We start from the raw sequence: 21,708 nt of genomic DNA, 5'->3' as shown, positions 1-21,708 counted from the left end.
GAGGATTTTTGTAGCATTTGTTTAACACAAACTGGCTGAAATGTAAACCCAGTTGTCAGTGAATTAGTAATTAAATGTCTACAGCATGATGATTTTCAAACAGTGAAAAAACATATAGTTGAATAAATAACATTGGGTTACCCTTTATTCACTTACATCTTATACTTTAAAAAAATACTTTTCATATTTATTTATGTATATATATATATAATATATATATATATATATATAAATACATTTTTAAAAAGTACTTCTTTCGTTTTTTTAGTGCATTGGGAAAAGAATGGTCGTCCTAAATACAATTTTGGAACAGTGCTGTTCTTGAAGACTATGCCTGAAAACTAATTTTATTTTATTTTTTTTAAGAAAGGAAAAGGACATCAAAGAAAAACAAAAAAGAACTTCATCCAGTGATGTGTCTTAACGATGATGGTTCAAAATCCATCCAACCAGACCCCCAGGCCCCTCTCTGCCAACGAACGGTTTATTGAGAAAACCTGAAGAAGACAAATGAGACTTATTGCTCAACAACACATTAAACACAAGTTAATACTTATTAAAACACATCATACACATAGAAGGGGTAAAAACTTTTTCACTTCCGATTCATTGGGGCCTTGTATATTCCCCGATACCGGTATTGATCCGATACGAGCACGAGCCATAGATACATGTATTTTGCATAACAGATGCAGCGGCTGCAACACACTGTAGCAGAGTAGCTAACAGCAGCCAGAGTGTGAATCAATTCGAAAAAGAACAAAATGAGAGAAAATAGGTCATACAAATTGCATTTGGCGGAGTGTTTCAAGCGGCAGCTGTTTTGGAAGATCCACCAACCTGGACTGCCCTCCTTGGCAGAAACAGTGGAAAGCAAAATGCTCTTCAGTACACTTGCTATTTGTTATCGGTATTTAAAATTCATATGAAAACCAGCAATAGCAGTATTGCAAAACTTTAGTCATATTTTGGGCAATTTAATTTCTTCCTTTAAAAAGGGGAAAAGCAATTGCATTTGCTAATGCAATGTGGCCTAGTGTTTAGCATGTAGCAGTCTGGAGATCTGGGTGGAGTTGGTTTACATGTTCTCTCCGTGTTTGCGTGGGTTTCTTCCAGGTTCTCTGGTTTCCGATCACATTCCCAAAATATGCATGTTCGGTTAAATGAAGACTATATTTTCAATAGGTATGAATGTGAGTGTGAATGGTTGCGTGTGCCCTGCAATTGGCTGGCACCCAGTATTGGGTGTACACCTCTAGCTTGAAAAAAGCTGGGATAAGCGCCAGCTTACACGCGACCCTAATAAGCATCCCCAAGACATATTGAACTATTGTGCTCCATGGATATGTTTTAAGTGTGGCACACAAACAGATAATTTACCCATCAGTAATATTTACTGATTTCACTAATATTTATTGTAAGTTTAAGACCACGTCAAGTGCTAATAAAAAGTAAGGTATTGGCCAAAAATGGCCCCAAGGTCACCCCAGTGCTAAGCAGTTAATTACTACATACTCTCTTGTTTTCATGCGTTTTTTGCCTTTGATTTGGGACTGCGCAACAAAGGTGTGGCACTTTCCTGGCTTTTGCTGATCTTTTTTGTGAACATTTTGGACCCACCTCAGGGGAGACTTTTAGCTATGGCCAAGTTTGCACTGGAGATCAGCTGCTCTCTGCCACACCAGAGTCCGCATGGAGTGACCGGAGGAGACGTGGAGAAAGACGGGGCTACGGAGCTAGCGTTGCGTGTCGGGATGAACGACCTTCACGAGCCCTGGATGAATGACCAGGTGTCAGCCGCTTCCGTCTTCCTGGACAGATTCTCGGTCATCCATGCAGACCGGACATTGGCAGAGAGCTAGTGGGCTCTCTTGGTCGCTTTGCTGGGTCTGTTCTTGTCTCTGGCCTTGCGGCCACCCGCCCAAACAGGTGATGGGGTGGAGCACTGCAGAAGCCACTGTGGTGTATGGGGGTGTTGAAATTGTGGATTTGTCATGTTTATGTATGGCGCAGGGCTGGGCGAATTGCGATACACGAGATTGCTTGTATTCCGACAAGTTACTTCTTCCGGGAAGTGAAAACCAGTGGTGTTCAACCAAGCTAAGATGGCTCTTGTACAGCAAGCAGCACACAAACTGAGTACAAGAGGCTTAAATCTTCCTGCAAAAAGCAGATAAATAAAATATTTAACTATGGCTCGGGTAAGGTTGCATTTCGTGATTTAACTTTGCGTCTAAGCTGCCATGTTTGTTGCTGTTGAACACACCATTTACAAGTACAAACTCCGTTTCCATATGAGTTGGGAAATTGTGTTATAAATATAAACGGAATACAATGATTTGCAAATCCTTTTCAACCCATATTCAATTGAATGCACTACAAAGACAAGATATTTGATGTTCAAACTCAAACTTTATTTTTTTTTTGCAAATAATTAACTTAGAATTTCATGGCTGCAACACGTGCCAAAGTACTTGGGAAAGGGAATGTTCACCACTGTGTTACATGGCCTTTCCTTTTAACAATACTCAGTAAACGTTTGGGAACTGAGGAGACATTTTTTAAGCTTCTCAGGTGGAATTCTTTCTCATTCTTGGTTGATGTACAGCTTAAGTTGTTCAACAGTCCGGGGGTCTCTGTTGTGGTATTTTAGGCTTCATAATGCGCCACACATTTTCAATGGGAGACAGGTCTGGACTACAGGCAGGCCAGTCTAGTACCCGCACTCTTTTACTATGAAGCCACGTTGATCTAACACATGGCTTGGCATTGTCTTGTTGAAATAAGCAGGGGCGTCTGGTAACGGATGGATGGCAACATTTGTTGCTCCTTCACAGATGTGTAAGTTACCCATGTCTTGGGCACTAATACACCCCCATACCATCACAGATGCTGGCTTTTCAACATTGCACATATAACAATCCGGATGGTTCTTTTCCTCTTTGGTCCGGAGGACACGACGTCCACAGTTTCCAAAAATAATTTGAAATGTGGACTCGTCAGACCACAGAACACTTTTCCACTTTGTATCAGTCCATCTTAGATGAGCTCAGGCCCAGCGAAGCAGACAGCGTTTCTGGGAGTTGTTGATTAACGGTTTTCGCCTTGCATAGGAGAGTTTTAACTTGCACTTACAGATGTAGCGACCAACTGTAGTTACTGACAGTGGGTTTCTGAAGTGTTCCTGAGCCCATGTGGTGATATCCTTTACACACGGATGTCGCTCGTTGATGCAGTACAGCCTGAGGGATCGAAGGTCACGGGCTTAGCTGCTTACGTGCAGTGATTTCTCCAGATTCTCTGAACCCTTTGATATTACAGACCGTAGATGGTGAAATCCCTAAATTCCTTGCAATAGCTGGTTGATAAAGGTTTTTCTTAAACTGTTCAACAATTTGCTCACGCATTTGTTGACAAAGTGGTGACCCTCGCTCCATCCTTGTTTGTGAATGACTGAGCATTTCATGGAATCTACTTTTATACCCAATCATGGCACCCACCTGTTCCCAATTTGCCTGTTCACCTGTGGGATGTTCCAAATAAGTGTTTGATGAGCATTTCTCAACTTTATCAATATTTATTGCCACCTCTCCCAACTTCTTTGTCACGTGTTGCTGGCATCAAATTCTAAAGTTGATTTGCAAAAAAAAAAAGTTTATCAGTTTGAACATCAAATATGTTGTCTTTGTAGCATATTCAACTGAATATGGGTTGAAAATGATTTGCAAATCTTTGTATTCCGTTTATATTTACATCTAACACAATTTACCAACTCATATGGAAACAGGGTTTGTAGAATGTTTTTCCACTTGATTTTGTATCGAAGATCTGAGATCTAAAACTGGGAAAAAAATAGTTTCATTTTGCATCACCTCCCTGTTCACCTGTATTCCAACCCAGGATGCAGTGCAGACTAAGAGACAACATCTACTAGGGCATCACACCTTACAGGATAGATCCACACTGAAGCCAGAACAGATTTGCCTTTTGCTGGAACTTTTCCTTAACGCTACATACTTTCAATTCATGGGAACGTTTTCCTGACAAAGACATGGTTGTCAGCTTTGACAGTAGGATTGTTTGTTTGCATTTCAACAGTTTTTCTCATTACGAGAGGGCAAAGCCATCCTTGCCAAGGCGCACCATCCTAGTTTATGGGCTATAAATATTTGGGGTTTTGGCACTAGCCGCTAGGCTAGATCTGACCAATCCAAGTCTATGAGCATGAACTGATGAAGAGGCGAAACGTCTTCTAAGACAAACCAACCATTCCAGCTGAGATCGATTGAATGCCCTGAGATTACAAATGACCGGGATGATTGAGAACATTCAAAGACACATTTTTCCCCATATTTATCAAAATATTACTATAGATGTCAACATTGCGTATGTGCTGGAAGCTTCATATAGTATTGCTGCTTTTGGCAAAAGCTTAAAACTCTTTTAGGTTTTGCTCACATTTGCTCTCTTTTATTTAGACACGCTGGTGCTTTTCGAAACACTCGTAGCAAACGTGTTTAAGATATAAATAATATCAAGATAATACTTAAATGGGAAATAAACATTCAGTATATCAAACAAACCTTTAACGAAGTGATCACCGCAAACTCACAAATTCTTTAAACTCTGCTCCCATGGACTGGAGTGTGACCTGCATGCGTTTCTCATCGTTTCGTAAAATCTTGCACTCTTCTGCCCTTTTTAAATTACATCTCGAGGAACCCTGATGAAAGGTTTATCCTTTCGCCGATTTGTACGATTCGTACAGTCAAAAACACAAAGGGCATTTTTTCTTCGAGAAAGTCTAAATGTTGCTGAGTACCCATTGCGATAGCTGTGGTCTTGCACAAATAAATGAACTAACGCATCGCAACAGTAATACAATTCATCTAGTACTTGTCCAGGGTGTCACCACCTCCAGAGTTATGGTACTCCCATACACTAAAGCAGGGGTCACCAACCTTTTTGAAAGCAAGAGCTACTTCTTGGGTACTGATTAATGCGAAGGGCTACCAGTTTGATACACACTTAAATAAATTGCCAGAAATAGCCAATTTGCTCAATTTCCCTTTAACTCTGTTATTATTAATAATTAATGATATTTACACTTAATTGAATGGTTTAAAAGAGGAAAAAACACGAAAAAAATGACAATTAAATTTAGAAACATAGTTTATCTTCAATTTTGACTCGTTAAAATTCAAAATTCAACCGAAAAAAAGAAGAGAAAAACTAGCTAATTCGAATCTTTTTGAAAAAATTAAAAAAAGAATTTATGGAACATCATTAGTAATTTTTCCTGATTAAGATTAATTTTAGAATTTTGATGACATGTTTTAAATAGGTTAAAATCCAATCTGCACTTTGTTAGAATATATAACAAATTGGACCAAGCTATATTTCTAACAAAGACAAATCATTATTTCTTCTAGATTTTCCAGAACAAAAATTTTTAAAAGAAATTCAAAAGACTTTGAAATAAGATTTAAATTTGATTCTACAGATTTTCTAGATTTGCCAGAATAATTTTTTTGAATTTTAATCACAATAAATTTGAAGAAATATTTCACAAATATTCTTCGTCGAAAAAACAGAAGCTAAAATGAAGAATTAAGTTAAAATGTATTTTTTATTCTTTACAATAAAAAACAATACATTTACTTGAACATTGATTTAAATTGTCAGGAAAGAAGAGGAAGGAATTTAAAAGGTAAAAAAGGTATATGTGTTTAAAAATCCTAAAATCATTTTTAAGGTTGTATTTTTTTCTCTAAAATTGTCATTCTGAAAGTTATAAGAAGCAAAGTAAAAAAATAATGAATTTGTTTAAACAAGTGAAGACCAAGCCTTTAAAATATTTTCTTGGATTTTCGTATTCTATTTGAGTTTTGTCTCTCTTACAATTAAAAATGTCGGGCAAAGCGAGACCAGCTTGCTAGTAAATAAATAAAATTTTAAAAATAGAGGCAGCTCACTGGTAAGTGCTGCTATTTGAGCTATTTTTAGAACAGGCCAGCGGGCTACTCATCTGGTCCTTACGGGCTACCTGGTGCCCGCGGGCACCGCGTTGGTGACCCCTGCACTAAAGTAATGTCCGATCACTACCTTATTTTGTCAACAACCTAATAAATGCTTTAGCAGCCGCCACATTAATGCTGCCAAAACTACAACTCTTGCTGGCCTATTGCTCTTATTATTGGCACCATTCCCAAATGTTGCTGTCTTTTTTGATAACCTCACTAAACTTTAACAATGCCCTGCGCAACGCCATTAATAGTATAGCACCGCGAAAGCTTGAACACCCTGGTTTACAGAAGAAACCAGAGTTCTTAAACTATCGTGTAGAAAGCTATAATGCAAATGGCGTCCGACTAAACTTGGTTTTCCATCAAGCATGGAGTGATAGTCTAATAACTTATGAATACGCTCTTACCACAGCTAAAAGTAATTACTACCCAAATCTCATCCGCCTCAATAAAAACGATCCTAAATATTTGTTTAATACAGTAGCGTCGCTAACCCAACAAGGAACTTCTCCCAGTAGCTCCACCCACTCGGCTGAAGACTTTATGCAAGTCTTTCCTAAGAAAATTGCACCCATTATAAAAGAAGATTAGGTAGTGCGTGCCAGCTTCAATTGGGTTCTATTAGCGCAGATACGAATGTACGTACGACGGATATTGAGCTCCAAAATAACCTCTCTTTTTGAACTCCTGCAACGTGTAAATGGCACAAAACAAACATGTTTACTTGACCCACTTCCTGGTAAACTTATCAATGTGTTTCATTCACCGGTGCCGCTCACACTCTAGAATGATAGGTGGTGGTCGGAGGGGCCGTAGGCGCAAATTGGCAGCCACGCTTCCGTCAGTCTACCCCAGGGCAGCTGTGGCTACGAAAGTAGCTTACCACCACCAGGTGTGATTGAATGATGGGTTTTTAACATGTAAAGAGACTTTGGGTACTTAGAAAAGCGCTATATAAATCCCAGGTATTATTATTTCTAATATTAGGACCATCAGTCCTAAATATTATAAACTTATCACTTTCTTCTGGCACTGTTATCCTAGCATTCAAAAAAGCGGTTATTCATCCTCTGCTCAAAAGACCTAACCTCAATCCTGGCCCCCAATACCGGCCAGTGTCCCACCTACCCTTTATCTCGAAAATCCTAGAAAAAATTGTTGCAGAGCAGCTAAATGAACACTTGGCGTCCAACAATCTCTGTGAACCCTTTCAGTCTGGTTTCAGGGCAAATCACTCTACATACACAGCCCTTGCAAAAATGACTAATGATCTATTGCTAACTATGGATGCTGATGAGTCATCCATGTTTCTGCTACTTGATCTTATCGCTGCTTTTGATACGTCGATCATAACATTTTATTAGAACTTATCAAAACACGTATTGGTATGTCAGACTTAGCCTTTTCTTGGTTTAACTCCTATCTTACTGACAGGATGCAGTGTGTTTCCCATAACACTGTGACCCTTAAGAGCATACTCTTAAGGGTCACCTTAACCTTAACATATTAAGGTAACTTGCAGAGTTTCACAGGGTTCGGTTCTTGGCCGTGCACTCTTCAGCATCTACATGCTGCTGCTAGGTGACATCATACGCAAATACGGTGTTAGCTTTCACTGTTATTCTGATGACACCCAACTCTACATGCCCCTAAAGCTGACCAACATGCCAGATTGTAGTCATCTGGAGGCATGTCTAAATTAAATCAAACAATGGATGTTCACTAACTTTTTGCAACTCAACGCTAAGAAAACAGAAATGCTGATTATCGGTCCTGCTAGACACCGACACTTGTTTAATAAAACCACCTTAACATTTTACAACTACACAATTACACAAAGCGACTCGGTACAGAATCTCTGTATTATCTTCGACCAAACTCTCTCATTTGAGTCCCACATTAAGAGTTTTACTAAAACAGCCTTCCTTCATCTCCCTAATATCGCTAAAATTCGTTTTACTTTTTCCACCACCAACGTTAAGATCATTATTCTTGCGTTCATTACGTCTCATCTCGATTACTGTAACGTATTATTTTCGGGTCTCCCTATGTCTAGCATTAAAAGATTACAGTTGGTACAAAATGCGGCTGCTAGACTTTTGACAAGAACTAGCAAGTTTGGTCATATTACACCTATACTGGCTCACATGGACTGGCTTCCTGTGCACTCAAGATGCAACTTTAAGGTTTTACTACTCACGTATAAAATACTAAAGGCAGTGTTTCCCACACATTCATTTATTTGTGGCGGCCGGCGACGAAAGAATTACGTCCGCCACAAATAAAAATAAAAATTAAAAAAAATAAATTTTTTTTTTTTTTTTTGTCCTGTCCAGCTTCTCAGGCAAATCATATAGTTGATGTAGATGCCCATATAGGCTGTTCAGATTTACTTTACAAAAGAAGTGTAGGATACTTCTCTTGTTGCCTTATTTGTATTTGACCACTACTTTTTCTGTTTATTTGTTACTGACTGTGGCAGGACACCTCTGCCTCTGTTTCACTTTATGTTGCTGGTAAATAATATGGTTGTAGTAGTAGGCTAAGGTTAAATTATTTAGTATGCACTAATTAAAGGGGCAGAGCTTTAAGAGACATTTTAGCTTTTATATTTTATAAGATATATTTTTTGTAAGAACCACAATTAATAAATATTTTTCAGTGAATAACTTATTGTTCAAATCTGTATATAAATATGTACATAAAGTGTTGTAATTATATTGTAAAATGGATGGATGGACGTTTAAAACAAAACTGTTATTAATTAGCAAGTATACATTTTTTGAGCCTTTTTAGAGAAAATCATATTGTAGTAAATTATGCAAAATACTAGATGATGTCATGGTGAGCACGCCCATAGCCACGCCCCCACCGCCACAGGTATCTTGGCAGTTTATGGGAAACACTGAAAGGGTCTAGCTCCGTCCTATCTTGCCGATTGTATTGTACCATATGTTCCGGCCAGAAATCTGCGTTTTAAGAACTCTGGCTTATTAGTGACTCCCAGAGCCCCAAAAAAGTCTGCAGGCTTAGAGCGTTTTCTATTAGGGCTCCAGTACTTTGGAATGCCCTCCAGTTAGAGATGCTACCTCAGTAGAAGCATTTAAGTCCTATCTTAAAACTCATTTGTATATTACAGCCTTTAAATAGACCCCCTTTTTAGACCAGTTGATCTGCCATCTTTTCTTTTCTGCTCTGCACCCCTCTCCTGCATGGGGAGGTTATCAGTTGACCACAGTTGAGGCACTAGCTGGTGAAAGTAGGTGGACCACTTCTTATGCATTAGGCCGTGGGTGTCAAACTCTGGCCCGCGGGCCAAATTTGACCCGCCGTGTAATTTCACTTGGCCCTTGAGGCAATATCAAATTAACACTAGAGCTGGCCCGCCGATTATATTCAGCTGCATTCACCTCTAATTCTCATACTTGCCAACCCTCCCGAGACTCTCAAATTTTGGTGCACCTCCCAAAAATCGTCACGTCCGCTTTTCACCCAGTCTTGCCAATGCTGGCCCAGTCACATAATATGTGCGGCTTCAGCGCGCACATACACGTGAATGCAAAGCATACTTGGCCAACAGCGATACAGGTTACACTGACGGTGCTCGAATAAATAACTTTAACACTGTTAGAAAAATGCGCCACACTGTGAATCCACACCAAACAAGAATGACAAACGCATTTCGGGAGAACATCCGCACCATAACACAACAAACAACAAAACAAATACCCAGAATCCCATGCAGCCCTAACTCTTCCGGGCTGCAATATACACCCCCAACCCCGCCCACCTCAACCGACGCACGGAGGGAGGGGGGGGTTTGGTGGTGCTTGTGTGTGCGTGCTAAAGTCGCACATATTTTGTGATCGGGCCGGCACGTTGTTGAAATGGATGAAAAGCAGACGTGACGACAGCTCGTGGAGGACGATAAACGCAGTGCCTTTAAAGCACGCCCCCAAGACTGCGGTCCGGGTGGACGAGATATAATGACTGATGAACAACTTTGTTCGATAATGAAGGATGCCTCAACTCAAAGCCTGAGCCCCGACATTAATGAACTAGCATCCAAGAAAAGATGGCAGGTATCTGGCTTGGGCACATCAGATTAGATCAGTGTGTTGCAAACTGAGCAGTTTAAAGTCCTGAATGGTTGGTTTATTCATAGTTATTTTATTTTCTAATTTATTAGCCTGTGGAAAAAGTTAATGTTGATATTTAACTCAGAAGGCTGCAAATAGAAAAGAGGCATTACATTTTTATTTAAATTGTATTTGATATGCCATTGATATTTTTTAATTATTATTTGAAACTCTATTTTGCATGTCACTATAAAGTTATAAGCCTTGTTTGTTCAATATTCAATGCAAAACTTGTTTGGGTCCCTATTAAAAGGTTAATTTGTTCAACCTTGGCCCGCAGCTTTGTTCAGTTTTACATTTTGGCCCACTCTGTATTTGAGTTTGACACCACTGCATTAGGCGGTGACGTCTCTGCGCTGCTGACTTGTCTCCATTCAAGATGATCCCCTGCTGGCCCCACTATGGACTGGACTCACATTATTAACCGTATCCACTGCACCGGTCGCCCATTGGGTTTAGTTTTTTTCTTGCCCTGATGTGGGATCTGAGCCGAGGATGGCGTTGTGGCTTGTGCAGCCCTTTGAGACACTTGTGATTAAGGGCTATATAAATAAATTGATTGATTGATATTATATAAAAGAGGACAACATATTTTCTTAAATGTTTTAAATCTAAAGTAATACCTTCTGATTATCTAAATACAATATGAAGACCGTTTTGACCTATGATATATAATAAAACGTTGATTTTCTTCACATGTAAAACACTTCCTTGTAGGGCTGGATGATTATGGCAAAAATTATATAATATTACTAACACGATTAATTACACGATTATTCATTAAATCTGAAAACGAGTATTGTACCACCAAAACAACTTTAAATATAGTTACAAAAACGGATAAATTAGTAACAAATAAACCACAACAAGTAAAATAATACATTTAAAGGCCTACTGAAATGAATTTTTTTTATTTAAACGGGGATATCAGATCTATTCAATGTGTCATACTTGATCATTTCGCGATATTGCCATATTTTTGCTGAAAGGATTTAGTATAGAACAACGACGATAAAGATTGCAACTTTTGGTATCTGATAAAAAAAAAGGCTTGCCCCTACCGGAAGTAGCGTGACGTAGTCAGTTGAACATATACGCAAAGTTCCCTATTGTTTACAATGATGGCCGCATGAAGTGAGAGAGATTCGGACCGAGAAAGCGACAATTTCCCCATTAATTTGAGCGAGGATGAAAGATTTGTGGATGAGTAAAGTGCAAGTGAAGGACTAGTGGGGAGTTGAAGCTATTCAGATAGGGAAGATGCCGTGAGAGCCGGGGGTGACCTGATATTCAGCTGGGAATGACTACAACAGTAAATAAACACAAGACATATATATACTCTATTAGCCACAACACAACCAGGCTTATATTTAATATGCCACAAATTAATCCTGCATAAAAACACCTGCGTGTTTGTTATGCTAGCTCCTAGCTCCTCTGCTAGCTCCTAGCTCCATAGAACACGCCAATACAACTCAAACACCTGATCAACACACACAATCACTCAGCCCAAAAGACCGTTCACCTAACCCAAGGTTAATAAAGCTTATATATTTTTAAAAAGTTACGTACGTGACGCGCACATACGGTCAAGCTATCAAATGTTTAGCAGCCAAGGCTGCATACTCACGGTACCTGATATTCAGCTGGGAATGACTACAACAGTAAATAAACACAAGACATATATATACTCTATTAGCCACAACACAACCAGGCTTATATTTAATATGCCACAAATTAATCCTGCATAAAAACACCTGCGTGTTTGTTATGCTAGCTCCTAGCTCCTATGCTAGCTCCTAGCTCCATAGAACACGCCAATACAATTCAAACACCTGATCAACACACACAATCACTCAGCCCAAAAGACCGTTCACCTAACCCAAGGTTCATAAAGCTTATATATTTTAAAAAAGTTACGTACATACGCAAAAAAAAGTTGCGCACATACGGTCAAGCGATCAAATGTTTAGAAGCCAAAGCTGCATACTCACAGTAGCACGTCTGCGTCTTTGTCATCCAAATCAAAGTAATCCTGGTAAGAGTCTGTGTTGTCCCAGTTCTCTACAGGCGTCTGTGTATCGAAGTCAAAAGTCCTCCTGGTTAGAGTCTCTGTTATCCGAGTTCTTCCATCTTGACTGCATCTTCCGGGAATGTAAACAAAGAAGCGCCGGCTGTGTACTGTTGTTGCTGACTACGTTCGAAAAATACGTCCATTTCGCACCGACAACTTTCTTCTTTGCTTGCTCAGCTTCCTTCTCCATAATGCAATGAACATGATTGCAACAGATTCACGAACACAGATGTCCAGAATACTGTGGAATTATGAAATGAAAACAGAGCTTTTTCGTATTGGCTTCAATGTGGAAGGCATATCCGTGTTCCCCGGGTTACGTCACGCGCATACGGCATCCTCAGAGGCGTTTCGAACCGGAAGTTTAGCGGCAAATTTAAAATGTCACTTTATAAGTTAACCCGGGCGTATTGGCATGTGTTATGTTAAGATTTCATCATTGATATATAAACTATCAGACTGCGTGGTCGGTAGTAGTGGGTTTCAGTAGGCCTTTAAATAGCAATATTAAAAATATAAAGTGTGTCTAAGGAGATGGCTCTTAAAATATCACTTTCATCATCATGTGGAATACAATCGGACCATGCTCGTGTTTGCAGCGATCACTTTGTAAAAGTTTTGAACATTTGATTTCTTTGAGAAACTTTCTGTGATGCAATCAAGTTTATTATCCACTATATTGTTAGTGTTTGATAGCAGAATTAAATGTGAGAAAAGGACAAGAGATCGCATTAGTTTGTGTTCTTTTGTGGTTGCTATGCCTAAATATAAGTTTGAAGACCTGGTTGTGCAAATAAACTAATGTCATGTTAAGTCCTAGTAATACATTTTGTGATTGTTGGTCTAATCCACCCTATTTTCATTGTCCATTTATTTTCAGAACAAACTAAATGCTCATTGTTGTGCAGGAAAGCCGTGTGCTTTGACACAGATGAACACATTGTAGCGTCTTTGGTGCCATTTATTAGCATCAACAAAATATCCTCAATAGTATTAATAAACTAGATCGGGTGTCACCAACAAGTCAATCTCCGACGAGTCGATCGCGGAAATATTAGAAAAAAAAACAAGATTAAAGGCCTACTGAAATGAATTTTTTTTATTCAAACGGGAATAGCAGATCCATTCTATGTGTCATACTTGATCATTTCGCGATATTGCCATATTTTTGCTGAAAGGATTTAGTAGAGAAAATCGACGATAAAGTTCGCAACTTTTGCTCGCAGATAAAAAAAAGCCTTGCCTGTACCGGACGTAGCGTGACGTCACAGGAGCTAGTATTCCTCACAATTCCCCATTGTTTACAATGGAGCGAGAGAGATTCGGACCGAGAAAGTGACGATTACCCCATTAATTTGAGCGAGGATGAAAGATTCGTAGATGAGGAACGTTACAGTGAAGGACTTGAGAGGCAGTGATGGACGTATGTTTTTTCGCTCTGACAGTAACTTAGGTACAAGCTGGCTCATTGGATTCCACACTCTCTCCTTTTTCTATTGTAGATCACAGATTTGTATTTTAAACCACCTCAGATACTATATCCTCTTGAAAATGAGAGTCGAGAACGCGAAATGGACATTCAGTGACTGAACATGTAAATACACGATTAATAATATTCAGCTTTGCGAAGCTAAAAAAAATAGAAGCTAACCTAGCAACGTAGCCAACGTGATAGCATAGCAGTCTCAAATGCAGATAGAAACTAAATTTAAAAAAAACCTGACTGGATGGATAGACAGAAGATCAAAAATACTATTAAACCATGAACATGTAAATACACGATTAATAATATTCAGCTTTGCGAAGCTAAAAAAAATAGAAGCTAACCTAGCAACGTAGCCAACGTGATAGCATCAGTCTCAAATGCAGATAGAAACTAAATTTAAAAAAACCCTGACTGGATGGATAGACAGAAGATCAAAAATACTATTAAACCATGAACATGTAAATACACGATTAATAATATTCAGCTTTTCAAAGCTAAAAAAATAGAAGCTAACCTAGCTACGTAGCCAACGTGATAGCATAGCAGTCTCAAATGCAGATAGAAACTAAATTTAAAAAAAACCTGACTGGATGGATAGACAGAAGATCAAAAATACTATTAAACCATGTACATGTAACTACACGGTTAAAAATTCTCAGCCTGGTAAGGCTTAACTATGCTGTTGCTAACGACGCTAAGGCTAATTTAGCAACTTAGCAACCGGACCTCACAGAACTATGTACTCTTCTCCTTTTTCTATTGTGGATCACAGATTTGTATTTTAAACCACCTCGGATACTATATCCTCTTGAAAATGAGAGTCGAGCACGCGAAATGGACATTTAAAGTGACTTTTATCTCCAAGACAATACATCGGTGACACACTTAGCTACTGAGCTAACGTGATAGCATCGTTCTCAAATGAAGATAGAAACAAAATAAATAAACCCCTGACTGGAAGGATAGACAGAAGACCAACAATACTATTAAACCATGTACATGTAACTACACGGTTAAAAATTCTCAGCCCGGTAAGGCTTAAAAATGCTGTTGCTAACGACGCTAAGGCTAATTTAGCAACTTAGCAACCGGACCTCACAGAACTATGATAAAACATTAGCGCTCCACCTACGCCAGCCAGCCCTCATCTTCCCATCAACAGCCGTGCTCACCTGCATTCCAGCGATCAACGGCGCGACGAAGGACTTCATCCGTGGGTTTGGCGGCAAGCATCGGCTAGGCGTAGAAGTAGTCCTTGTTGTGTTGCTGTAAGTATTGTACTTCGCCGCTAAGACACCGATCGATCCCACCTACAACGTTCTTCTTTGCAGCCTCCATTGTTCATTAAACAAATTGCAAAAGATTCACCAACACAGATGTCCAGAATACTGTGGAATTTTGTCGAAGAAAACAAGAGGCTTTTCTATCGGGTCCGATGGGGTCCAACCACTTCCGTTGCTTTTGTGACGTCACGCGCATAAATCATATCCAAAGGAGTTTTTCAACCGGAAGTGTGGCGGGAATTTTAAAATTGCAATTTATAAGTTAACCCGGCCGTATTGGCATGTGTTGCAATGTTAAGATTTCATCATTGATATATAAACTATCAGACTGCTTGGTTGGTAGAAGTGGGTTTCAGTAGGCCTTTAATAGGACATCAGTGACACCCCCACCCATACTTGCCAACCCTCCCGAATTTTCCGGGAGACTCCCGAATTTCAGCGCCTCTCCCGAAAACCTCCCGGGACAAATATTCTCCCAAAAATCTCCCGATTTCCAGTCGGAGCTGGAGGCCACACTCCCTCCAGCTCCATGCGGACCTGAGTGGCGAGTCGACAGCCTGTTTTCACGTCCGCTTTCTCACGATATAAACAGCGTGCCTGCCCAATCACGTTATAACATGTACGGCTTTTAGAGAGTGCACAACTGCGCACACAACAAGGAGACGAAGCAGAAGAACGAGGAATATACAGCCATGGCGACGCCGACGACGAGTAAGATGAAGAAATACGCTTGTAAATTCCAAAACGAATGGAAACGAGAATTTCAGTTTATCCAGGACAGTTCGAAGAGGAAGGGGTATGCTGCCTGTAAATTTTGTAGAACAGACTTCTCCATTGAACACGGTGGCCGCAGCGCAGCATCGGTCACAGCCCAGTATTATGGGCCACCTCGCTAAATGGAGACCCACGGGTGTAACTTATGCCAAAACAAAGATGGCTATGCTGATAGCTGGAAGCAACATCCCGTTCTCATTTGCGGATGTCTTTAACAAATCCGTGAAGGATATGTTCCCGGATTCAGAGATCGTTCGCCAGTACGCAAATGGCAGAACAAGGGCTACTCAAATAGTGAAAGGTAAGTGTTTTTTTTTAGTAAGCAGCAAGCTGTGCTTCTGGCTGCAAAGCATTGCACTTTTAAGTACAACAATGAGTAGATGAGTGTTATGTGTGTATTATATATATATATATATATATATATATATATATATATATATATATATATATATTTATATATATATATATATATATATATATATATATATAATAAAATAAATATATATATAGCTAGAATTCACTGAAAGTCAAGTATTTCTTATATATATATATATATTCTTAATATCGCTAGCAAACATTGCTTAACTGACATTTATAGCTAAATAATGAACTTCACACCATAAAAACTGCAGACATGAATTGTAGATAAGACTAATATTTGTAGCAGGAAATCAACTGCAGACAAACGTATCCTTTTTCTCATTAGTCACGATCACAGCAGAACGGCACTTGTTAAGTCAATCAAATACTTAGCGACGCATGAATAAATCTAACTTTGTCTTTCATGAATTAATGCTTTTTATATTGTAGACCCCACAGATGTAAAGACATGATGTGCCTATAATCTTTACTTCTATAAATACCGTAGGTGTCAAATGAAGTGAGGTTGTTTAGTTAGCATCTTGATAAATGTTTTCAATCATTAAAAAAAATATTTTCTTAAGCGTGTATAAATCCACTCAAACCCGTTTTAAATATTTTTTTCATTATCTCATATAGATTTGCCTTTAAACCTGTCAAAATATGCCCAAATCTGCACTGATTCAGGTAAATAAACAGTAACCTAATGGCAGTCTAGACCATCGCCTGAAACCCGGAAATGCCAAGATGTGCCTCTAGGTCACATTATTGCAACCCAGCTATTGGTACAATACATCTTTGGACAATTTTAACCAGTATTTTAGGTCAAAGCATAATCATTGTGTAAATGTATCGATAAGTGCTTAAAGTGCATTATTTCGTAAGGTACTTTTTTGAAAACTTTAATTTGTTAGCGGAGTCTGACCGGATGTGGCGCATCACACCATTATTGTGAAGGTGGAAGTGTGCTGCTGTTCTCTGCTTGACGCGCGGAGGCAACTTGAGGCTGTTTAAAAACAAGAGAGCACCTCTCAAGTGGCGACTGCTGTCATGCTTTTAAGTTGATGTTACATCGATGATGTCATTCACAACACTACAAGCACATAAGATGTATGTATTGTTCTTGCTAGCTTTAGCTACGTAGTTTAGTCACTGTTTCAAGTGACCGCCTCAACCTTAAGGACGGGGCGGTTGCGTGTTTAGGGGCTGAATGAGTGGTCCCCAACAAATTATTCCTCTAACAAATGTTCCTTCTCCTTGCAATGAAATCATTTCACTCACATGTATGTATATTTTTTGTGTTATTCTGCATTTTAACAGCATATTTTGTTATATTGGCCAGTTGTATTAGGTCAACGCAGAAATCGTATGCCTTATTTTTTGTTGAGTTTAGTGATTACGGAATTTGACATACTAGTGATGTGTCAAATAAGTAGCAACCATGGTAAGATCCCAAACTTCTATTAAACATGATTTTTCCCCCCCCCCCACTCATTTGCTCTTCATCCGTTCCTCCGTTACAAGCTCTGGAATTTGCATGAGCGGTGCGCGGCCCATTAATCTTTTTTATTATTATTATAGTTTCATGATCGTGAGAAGCCATAACCGAAATCCTAATCAAAACTTTATGAATTGTCCAGCCCTAATTATTTGTGGTCTACATAACATGAAATGGTGGTTCTTTGGTCAAAATTTTGCATAGACTATGTTTTACAGACCATCTTTAAACCGCTTTCTGACCGTCTCTTCAGGATGCGCCATTTTTGTCTGTGGTCTTAATTACGTGCCTCCACTTTGACTGAATCTTCTCCCCATCAGCCATGTTGCAGTCTTTAGCGCTTCCATATCGAGTCTACTGACAGGTATACAGGTACATTCGAACTATATGCTCCTTTGTATTAAAAATGGCAACACCGGAGGATGCATGTGCATATATGAGCAAGACTTCCCCACAACAAGAGGCTAGAGGAAAAAAAGAGCTTATTGACTACAGCCTCGGACTACAAGGGTGGACCTCGCGCAAAGCTCTTTGGGTAAAACTTTACCATATAGAGATATTCGTTGACATTGCCAATGAGAAAAACGTCCCAATGGGGAAAATTCCAAACAGCTAGAGTTTGAAAAAGTAGAAAGGAAGGCAAGGTTGTTTCTCTGCCTTGCCTCTAAGGTTTGATTTCAAATTTTCGGGACTTATGAAGATCCTAACTACACAAAAACAGGTACTGAAGAAAGTCGTTTTTTGCGTAATAGGTTCACTTTAAGGTGCTGTTTGCACCCTGCTCAAAGTTACATTTAAAAAGAAAATAATGAAATAAAACCTGACCATGTTACTGTTAGTGGTATAACAGAACATACTGTATATATCTTTTAAAAGTCTATATTTTTCACAATTACAAAATATATTGAAAACATTTGCTCGTCAGCTAAATAATTTGTCTGGCGTTCAGGCTTGTCAGTCACCACTGTCTCGCTCAGACGTACACACAGGGAACATGTGAACATACACAAAAAGGAGTCCAAGAGAAGCAACTATTAGCAGTCATGTTATTACGATAAGCTAAACATTCAATGATAGCTAACATTACTGGCTAAACTTTGCTAAATCACTACTAGCTAAAAACAAAGCTAATGCACTTGTGTTAAGACATAGTTTACATCATTACATCTGAAAATCAGTAAAAGGGCGGGATATAATGTGCTTCAACGTTTTTTAATATTACTTGGGATCTCAAGTGAAGTGAAGTGAAGTGAAATCTATTTATATAGCGCTTTTCTCTAGTGACTCAAAGCGCTTTACATAGTGAAACCCAATATCTTAAGTTACATTTAAACCAGTGTGGGTGGCACTGGGAGCAGGTGGGTAAAGTGTCTTGCCCAAGGACACAACGGCAGTGACTAGGATGGCGGAAGCGGGAATCGAACCTGGAACCCTCAAGTTGCTGGCACGGCCACTCTAACAACCGAGCTATACCGCCCCTCTCAAGTAATGCATTAAGAGATACAGGTACATTTTAAAGAGCGATCCTCAGATGAGTCATGTATTTCAGGAGTTTCCCCATTTTTGCTCATAAACGTGCTCCTAATTAGTCAGAGCAGATTGTTTTATTCGTCCACAACATTTTCTATCATCTCTTCCCAATGGTAATTTCTCGTGTCGTAACTGTGTTCAATGTAATGCTATGATTAAAGGTGAATATTTCTCCCATTCTCATTCAGGTCGTAAATTCCCTTTAAAAAGCAGAATTTCCTGTAGAACTAAATTTGTTGTGTATCTTCTCAAGTGTCCATGTGGCCTTTGTAATGGTGGAAAGACTAAGAGTTTAAAATTCGCATTTCAGAACATAAAAGTAGCATTAGGAATTGTGATATAAAATCCTCTGTAGCAAGACACTTTAATAGTGCTGGACATTAAATATGTTCATTGAGGTTTCAAGGTTTGGAAGAAGTAAGACCTTTGAGGAAAGAGAAAAAGTTTTACTGCAACCTGAAGCATTTTGGATACACACGTTACAGAGTACCCTAAAGGGATGAACGAGGAGTTGCTTTTGGGATGGGATGTTTTCTATAATCGTTTTCTACAATGGTGTTCTATGAAGTTGTCTATATGCATATCATGTACTTCATATAGATTTTTTTGTGGCTTGATGTAGGGCTTCAGGTTGGTGCTTCATTTTGATACTTCAAGTATTATAGTATACATAGCGGTAGCTATAGCTATTCAAGCGCTTAATTTTTTTTCACTGTGCTGATGAGCTATGTCTCCTTTTATTATAATGTTTGTCCACACATTTTTTAATTACTTTATTTTCCTATGGTACTATGCTCAGTCTGATTTATTTTGTACAATTTTCCATTTTGTCTATTATTTGTGCACTTTCATTTTTGAAGTTGTTCTTGATTTATTATGTCAATTGATTAACCACAGCTTTGACTAAGTGCATCACTTCCTGTTAAAAAATTGCACACTGACGAAGACCTTGTCGAAACCGGTCTGTTTTGGTAGCGCCTGTGCAGTTTATATTAAAATTAAAAGGAAGACACGAGTGTTACTGGCCTTGCTTTTTCTTTAGGGATATAATGCTTAACAGACATTGGAAAGCTAGAGCCCTCTCAGCATTCGCGTAGAGGTTGCAAACAGCCTTTTTCAGTTATGAAATCTACAATTTAAAAATATTTAAATGTTTTGGCAAAGGAAAGGCAATTGTGATTGTAGATAGACTGCTACTTAGCAAATATATACACTATATTGCCAAAAGTATTTGGCCACCTGCCTTGACTTGCATATGAACTTTAAGTGCCATCCCATTCCTAACTCATAGGGTTCAATATGATGTTGGTACCTGCTGATACCTTCAGCAGCTATTACAGCTTCAACTCTTCTGGGAAGGCTGTCCACAAGGTTGCGGAGTGTGTATATAGGAATTTTCGAACATTCTTCCAAAAGCGCGTTGGTGAGGTCACACACTGATGTTGGTCGAGAAGGCCTGGCTCTCAGTTTCCGTTCTAATTCATCCCAAAGGTGTTCTATCGGGTTCAGGTCAGGACTCTGTGCAGGCCAGTCAAGTTCATCCACACCAGACTCTGTCATCATGTCTCTATGGACCTTGCTTTGTGCACTGGTGCACAGTCAAGTTGGAAGAGGAAGGGGCCCGCTCCAAACTGTTCCCACAAGGTTGGGAGCATGGAATTGTCCAAAATGTTTTGGTATCCTGGAGCATTCAAAGTTCCTTTCACTGGAACTAAGGGGCCAAGCCAAACTCCTGAAAAACAACCCCACACCATAATTCCTCCTCCACCAAATTTCACACTCTGCACAATGCAGTCCCAAATGTACCATTCTCCTGGCAACCTCCAAACCCAGACTCGCCCATCAGATTGCCAGATGGAAAAGCGTGATTCACTCCAGAGAATGCGTCTCCACTGCTCTAGAGTCCAGTGGCGACCGTGCTTTACACCACTGCATCAGACACTTTGCATTGGCCTGTGTGATGTATGGCTTAAATGTAGCTGCTCGACCATGGAAACCCATTCCATGAAGCTCTCTGCGTACTGTACGTGGGCTAATTGGAAGCTCACATGAAGTTTGGAGCTCTGTAGCAGCTGACTGTGCAGAAAGTCGGTGCGCTTCAGCATCCACTGACCCCTCTGTCAGTTGACGTGGCCTACCGCTTCGTGGCTGAGTTGCTGTTGTTCACAAACTCTTCCATTTTCTTATAATAATGCCGACATTTGACTTAAGAATATTTAGGAGCGAGGAAATTTCACGACTGGATTTGTTGCACAGGTGGCATCCTATGACAGTTCCACGCTGGAAATCACTGAGCTCCTGAGAGCGGCCCTTTCTTTCACAAATGTTTGTAGAAACAGTCTCCATGCCCAAGTGCTTAATTTTATACACCTGTGGCCGGGCCAAGTTATTAAAACACCTGATTCTGATCATTTGGATGGGTGGCCAAATACTTTTGGCAATATAGTGTATGTATATATCTTATTTACATTTTTCTTAAATTTTCAACTCGAGGTGAATTTCTTGTTACCATTTAATAATTTTATTTTTAGTGTGGCT

At 39.3% G+C, this 21,708-nt stretch overlaps 1 protein-coding gene across 1 annotated transcript in view; it reads right to left on the bottom strand.

Moving 5' to 3' along the window:
- Positions 1–117: 117 nt before the first annotated feature.
- akap1b (A kinase (PRKA) anchor protein 1b) overlaps positions 118–21,708 on the bottom strand; it is a 56,434-nt gene continuing 34,843 nt past the window's right edge. The window contains exon 11 of the mRNA XM_062067869.1: positions 118–497. Coding sequence (XP_061923853.1) covers positions 435–497 — 63 coding nt within the window. The 3' untranslated portion in view covers positions 118–434. The remainder of the gene's footprint in view (positions 498–21,708) is intronic.

This window comes from Entelurus aequoreus, linkage group LG13 (genome assembly GCF_033978785.1).
Source record: "Entelurus aequoreus isolate RoL-2023_Sb linkage group LG13, RoL_Eaeq_v1.1, whole genome shotgun sequence".
Lineage (NCBI taxonomy): Eukaryota > Metazoa > Chordata > Actinopteri > Syngnathiformes > Syngnathidae > Entelurus > Entelurus aequoreus.
The sequence above is the reverse complement of the archived record's forward strand: the minus strand, read 5'-3'. Positions and strand labels throughout refer to the sequence as shown.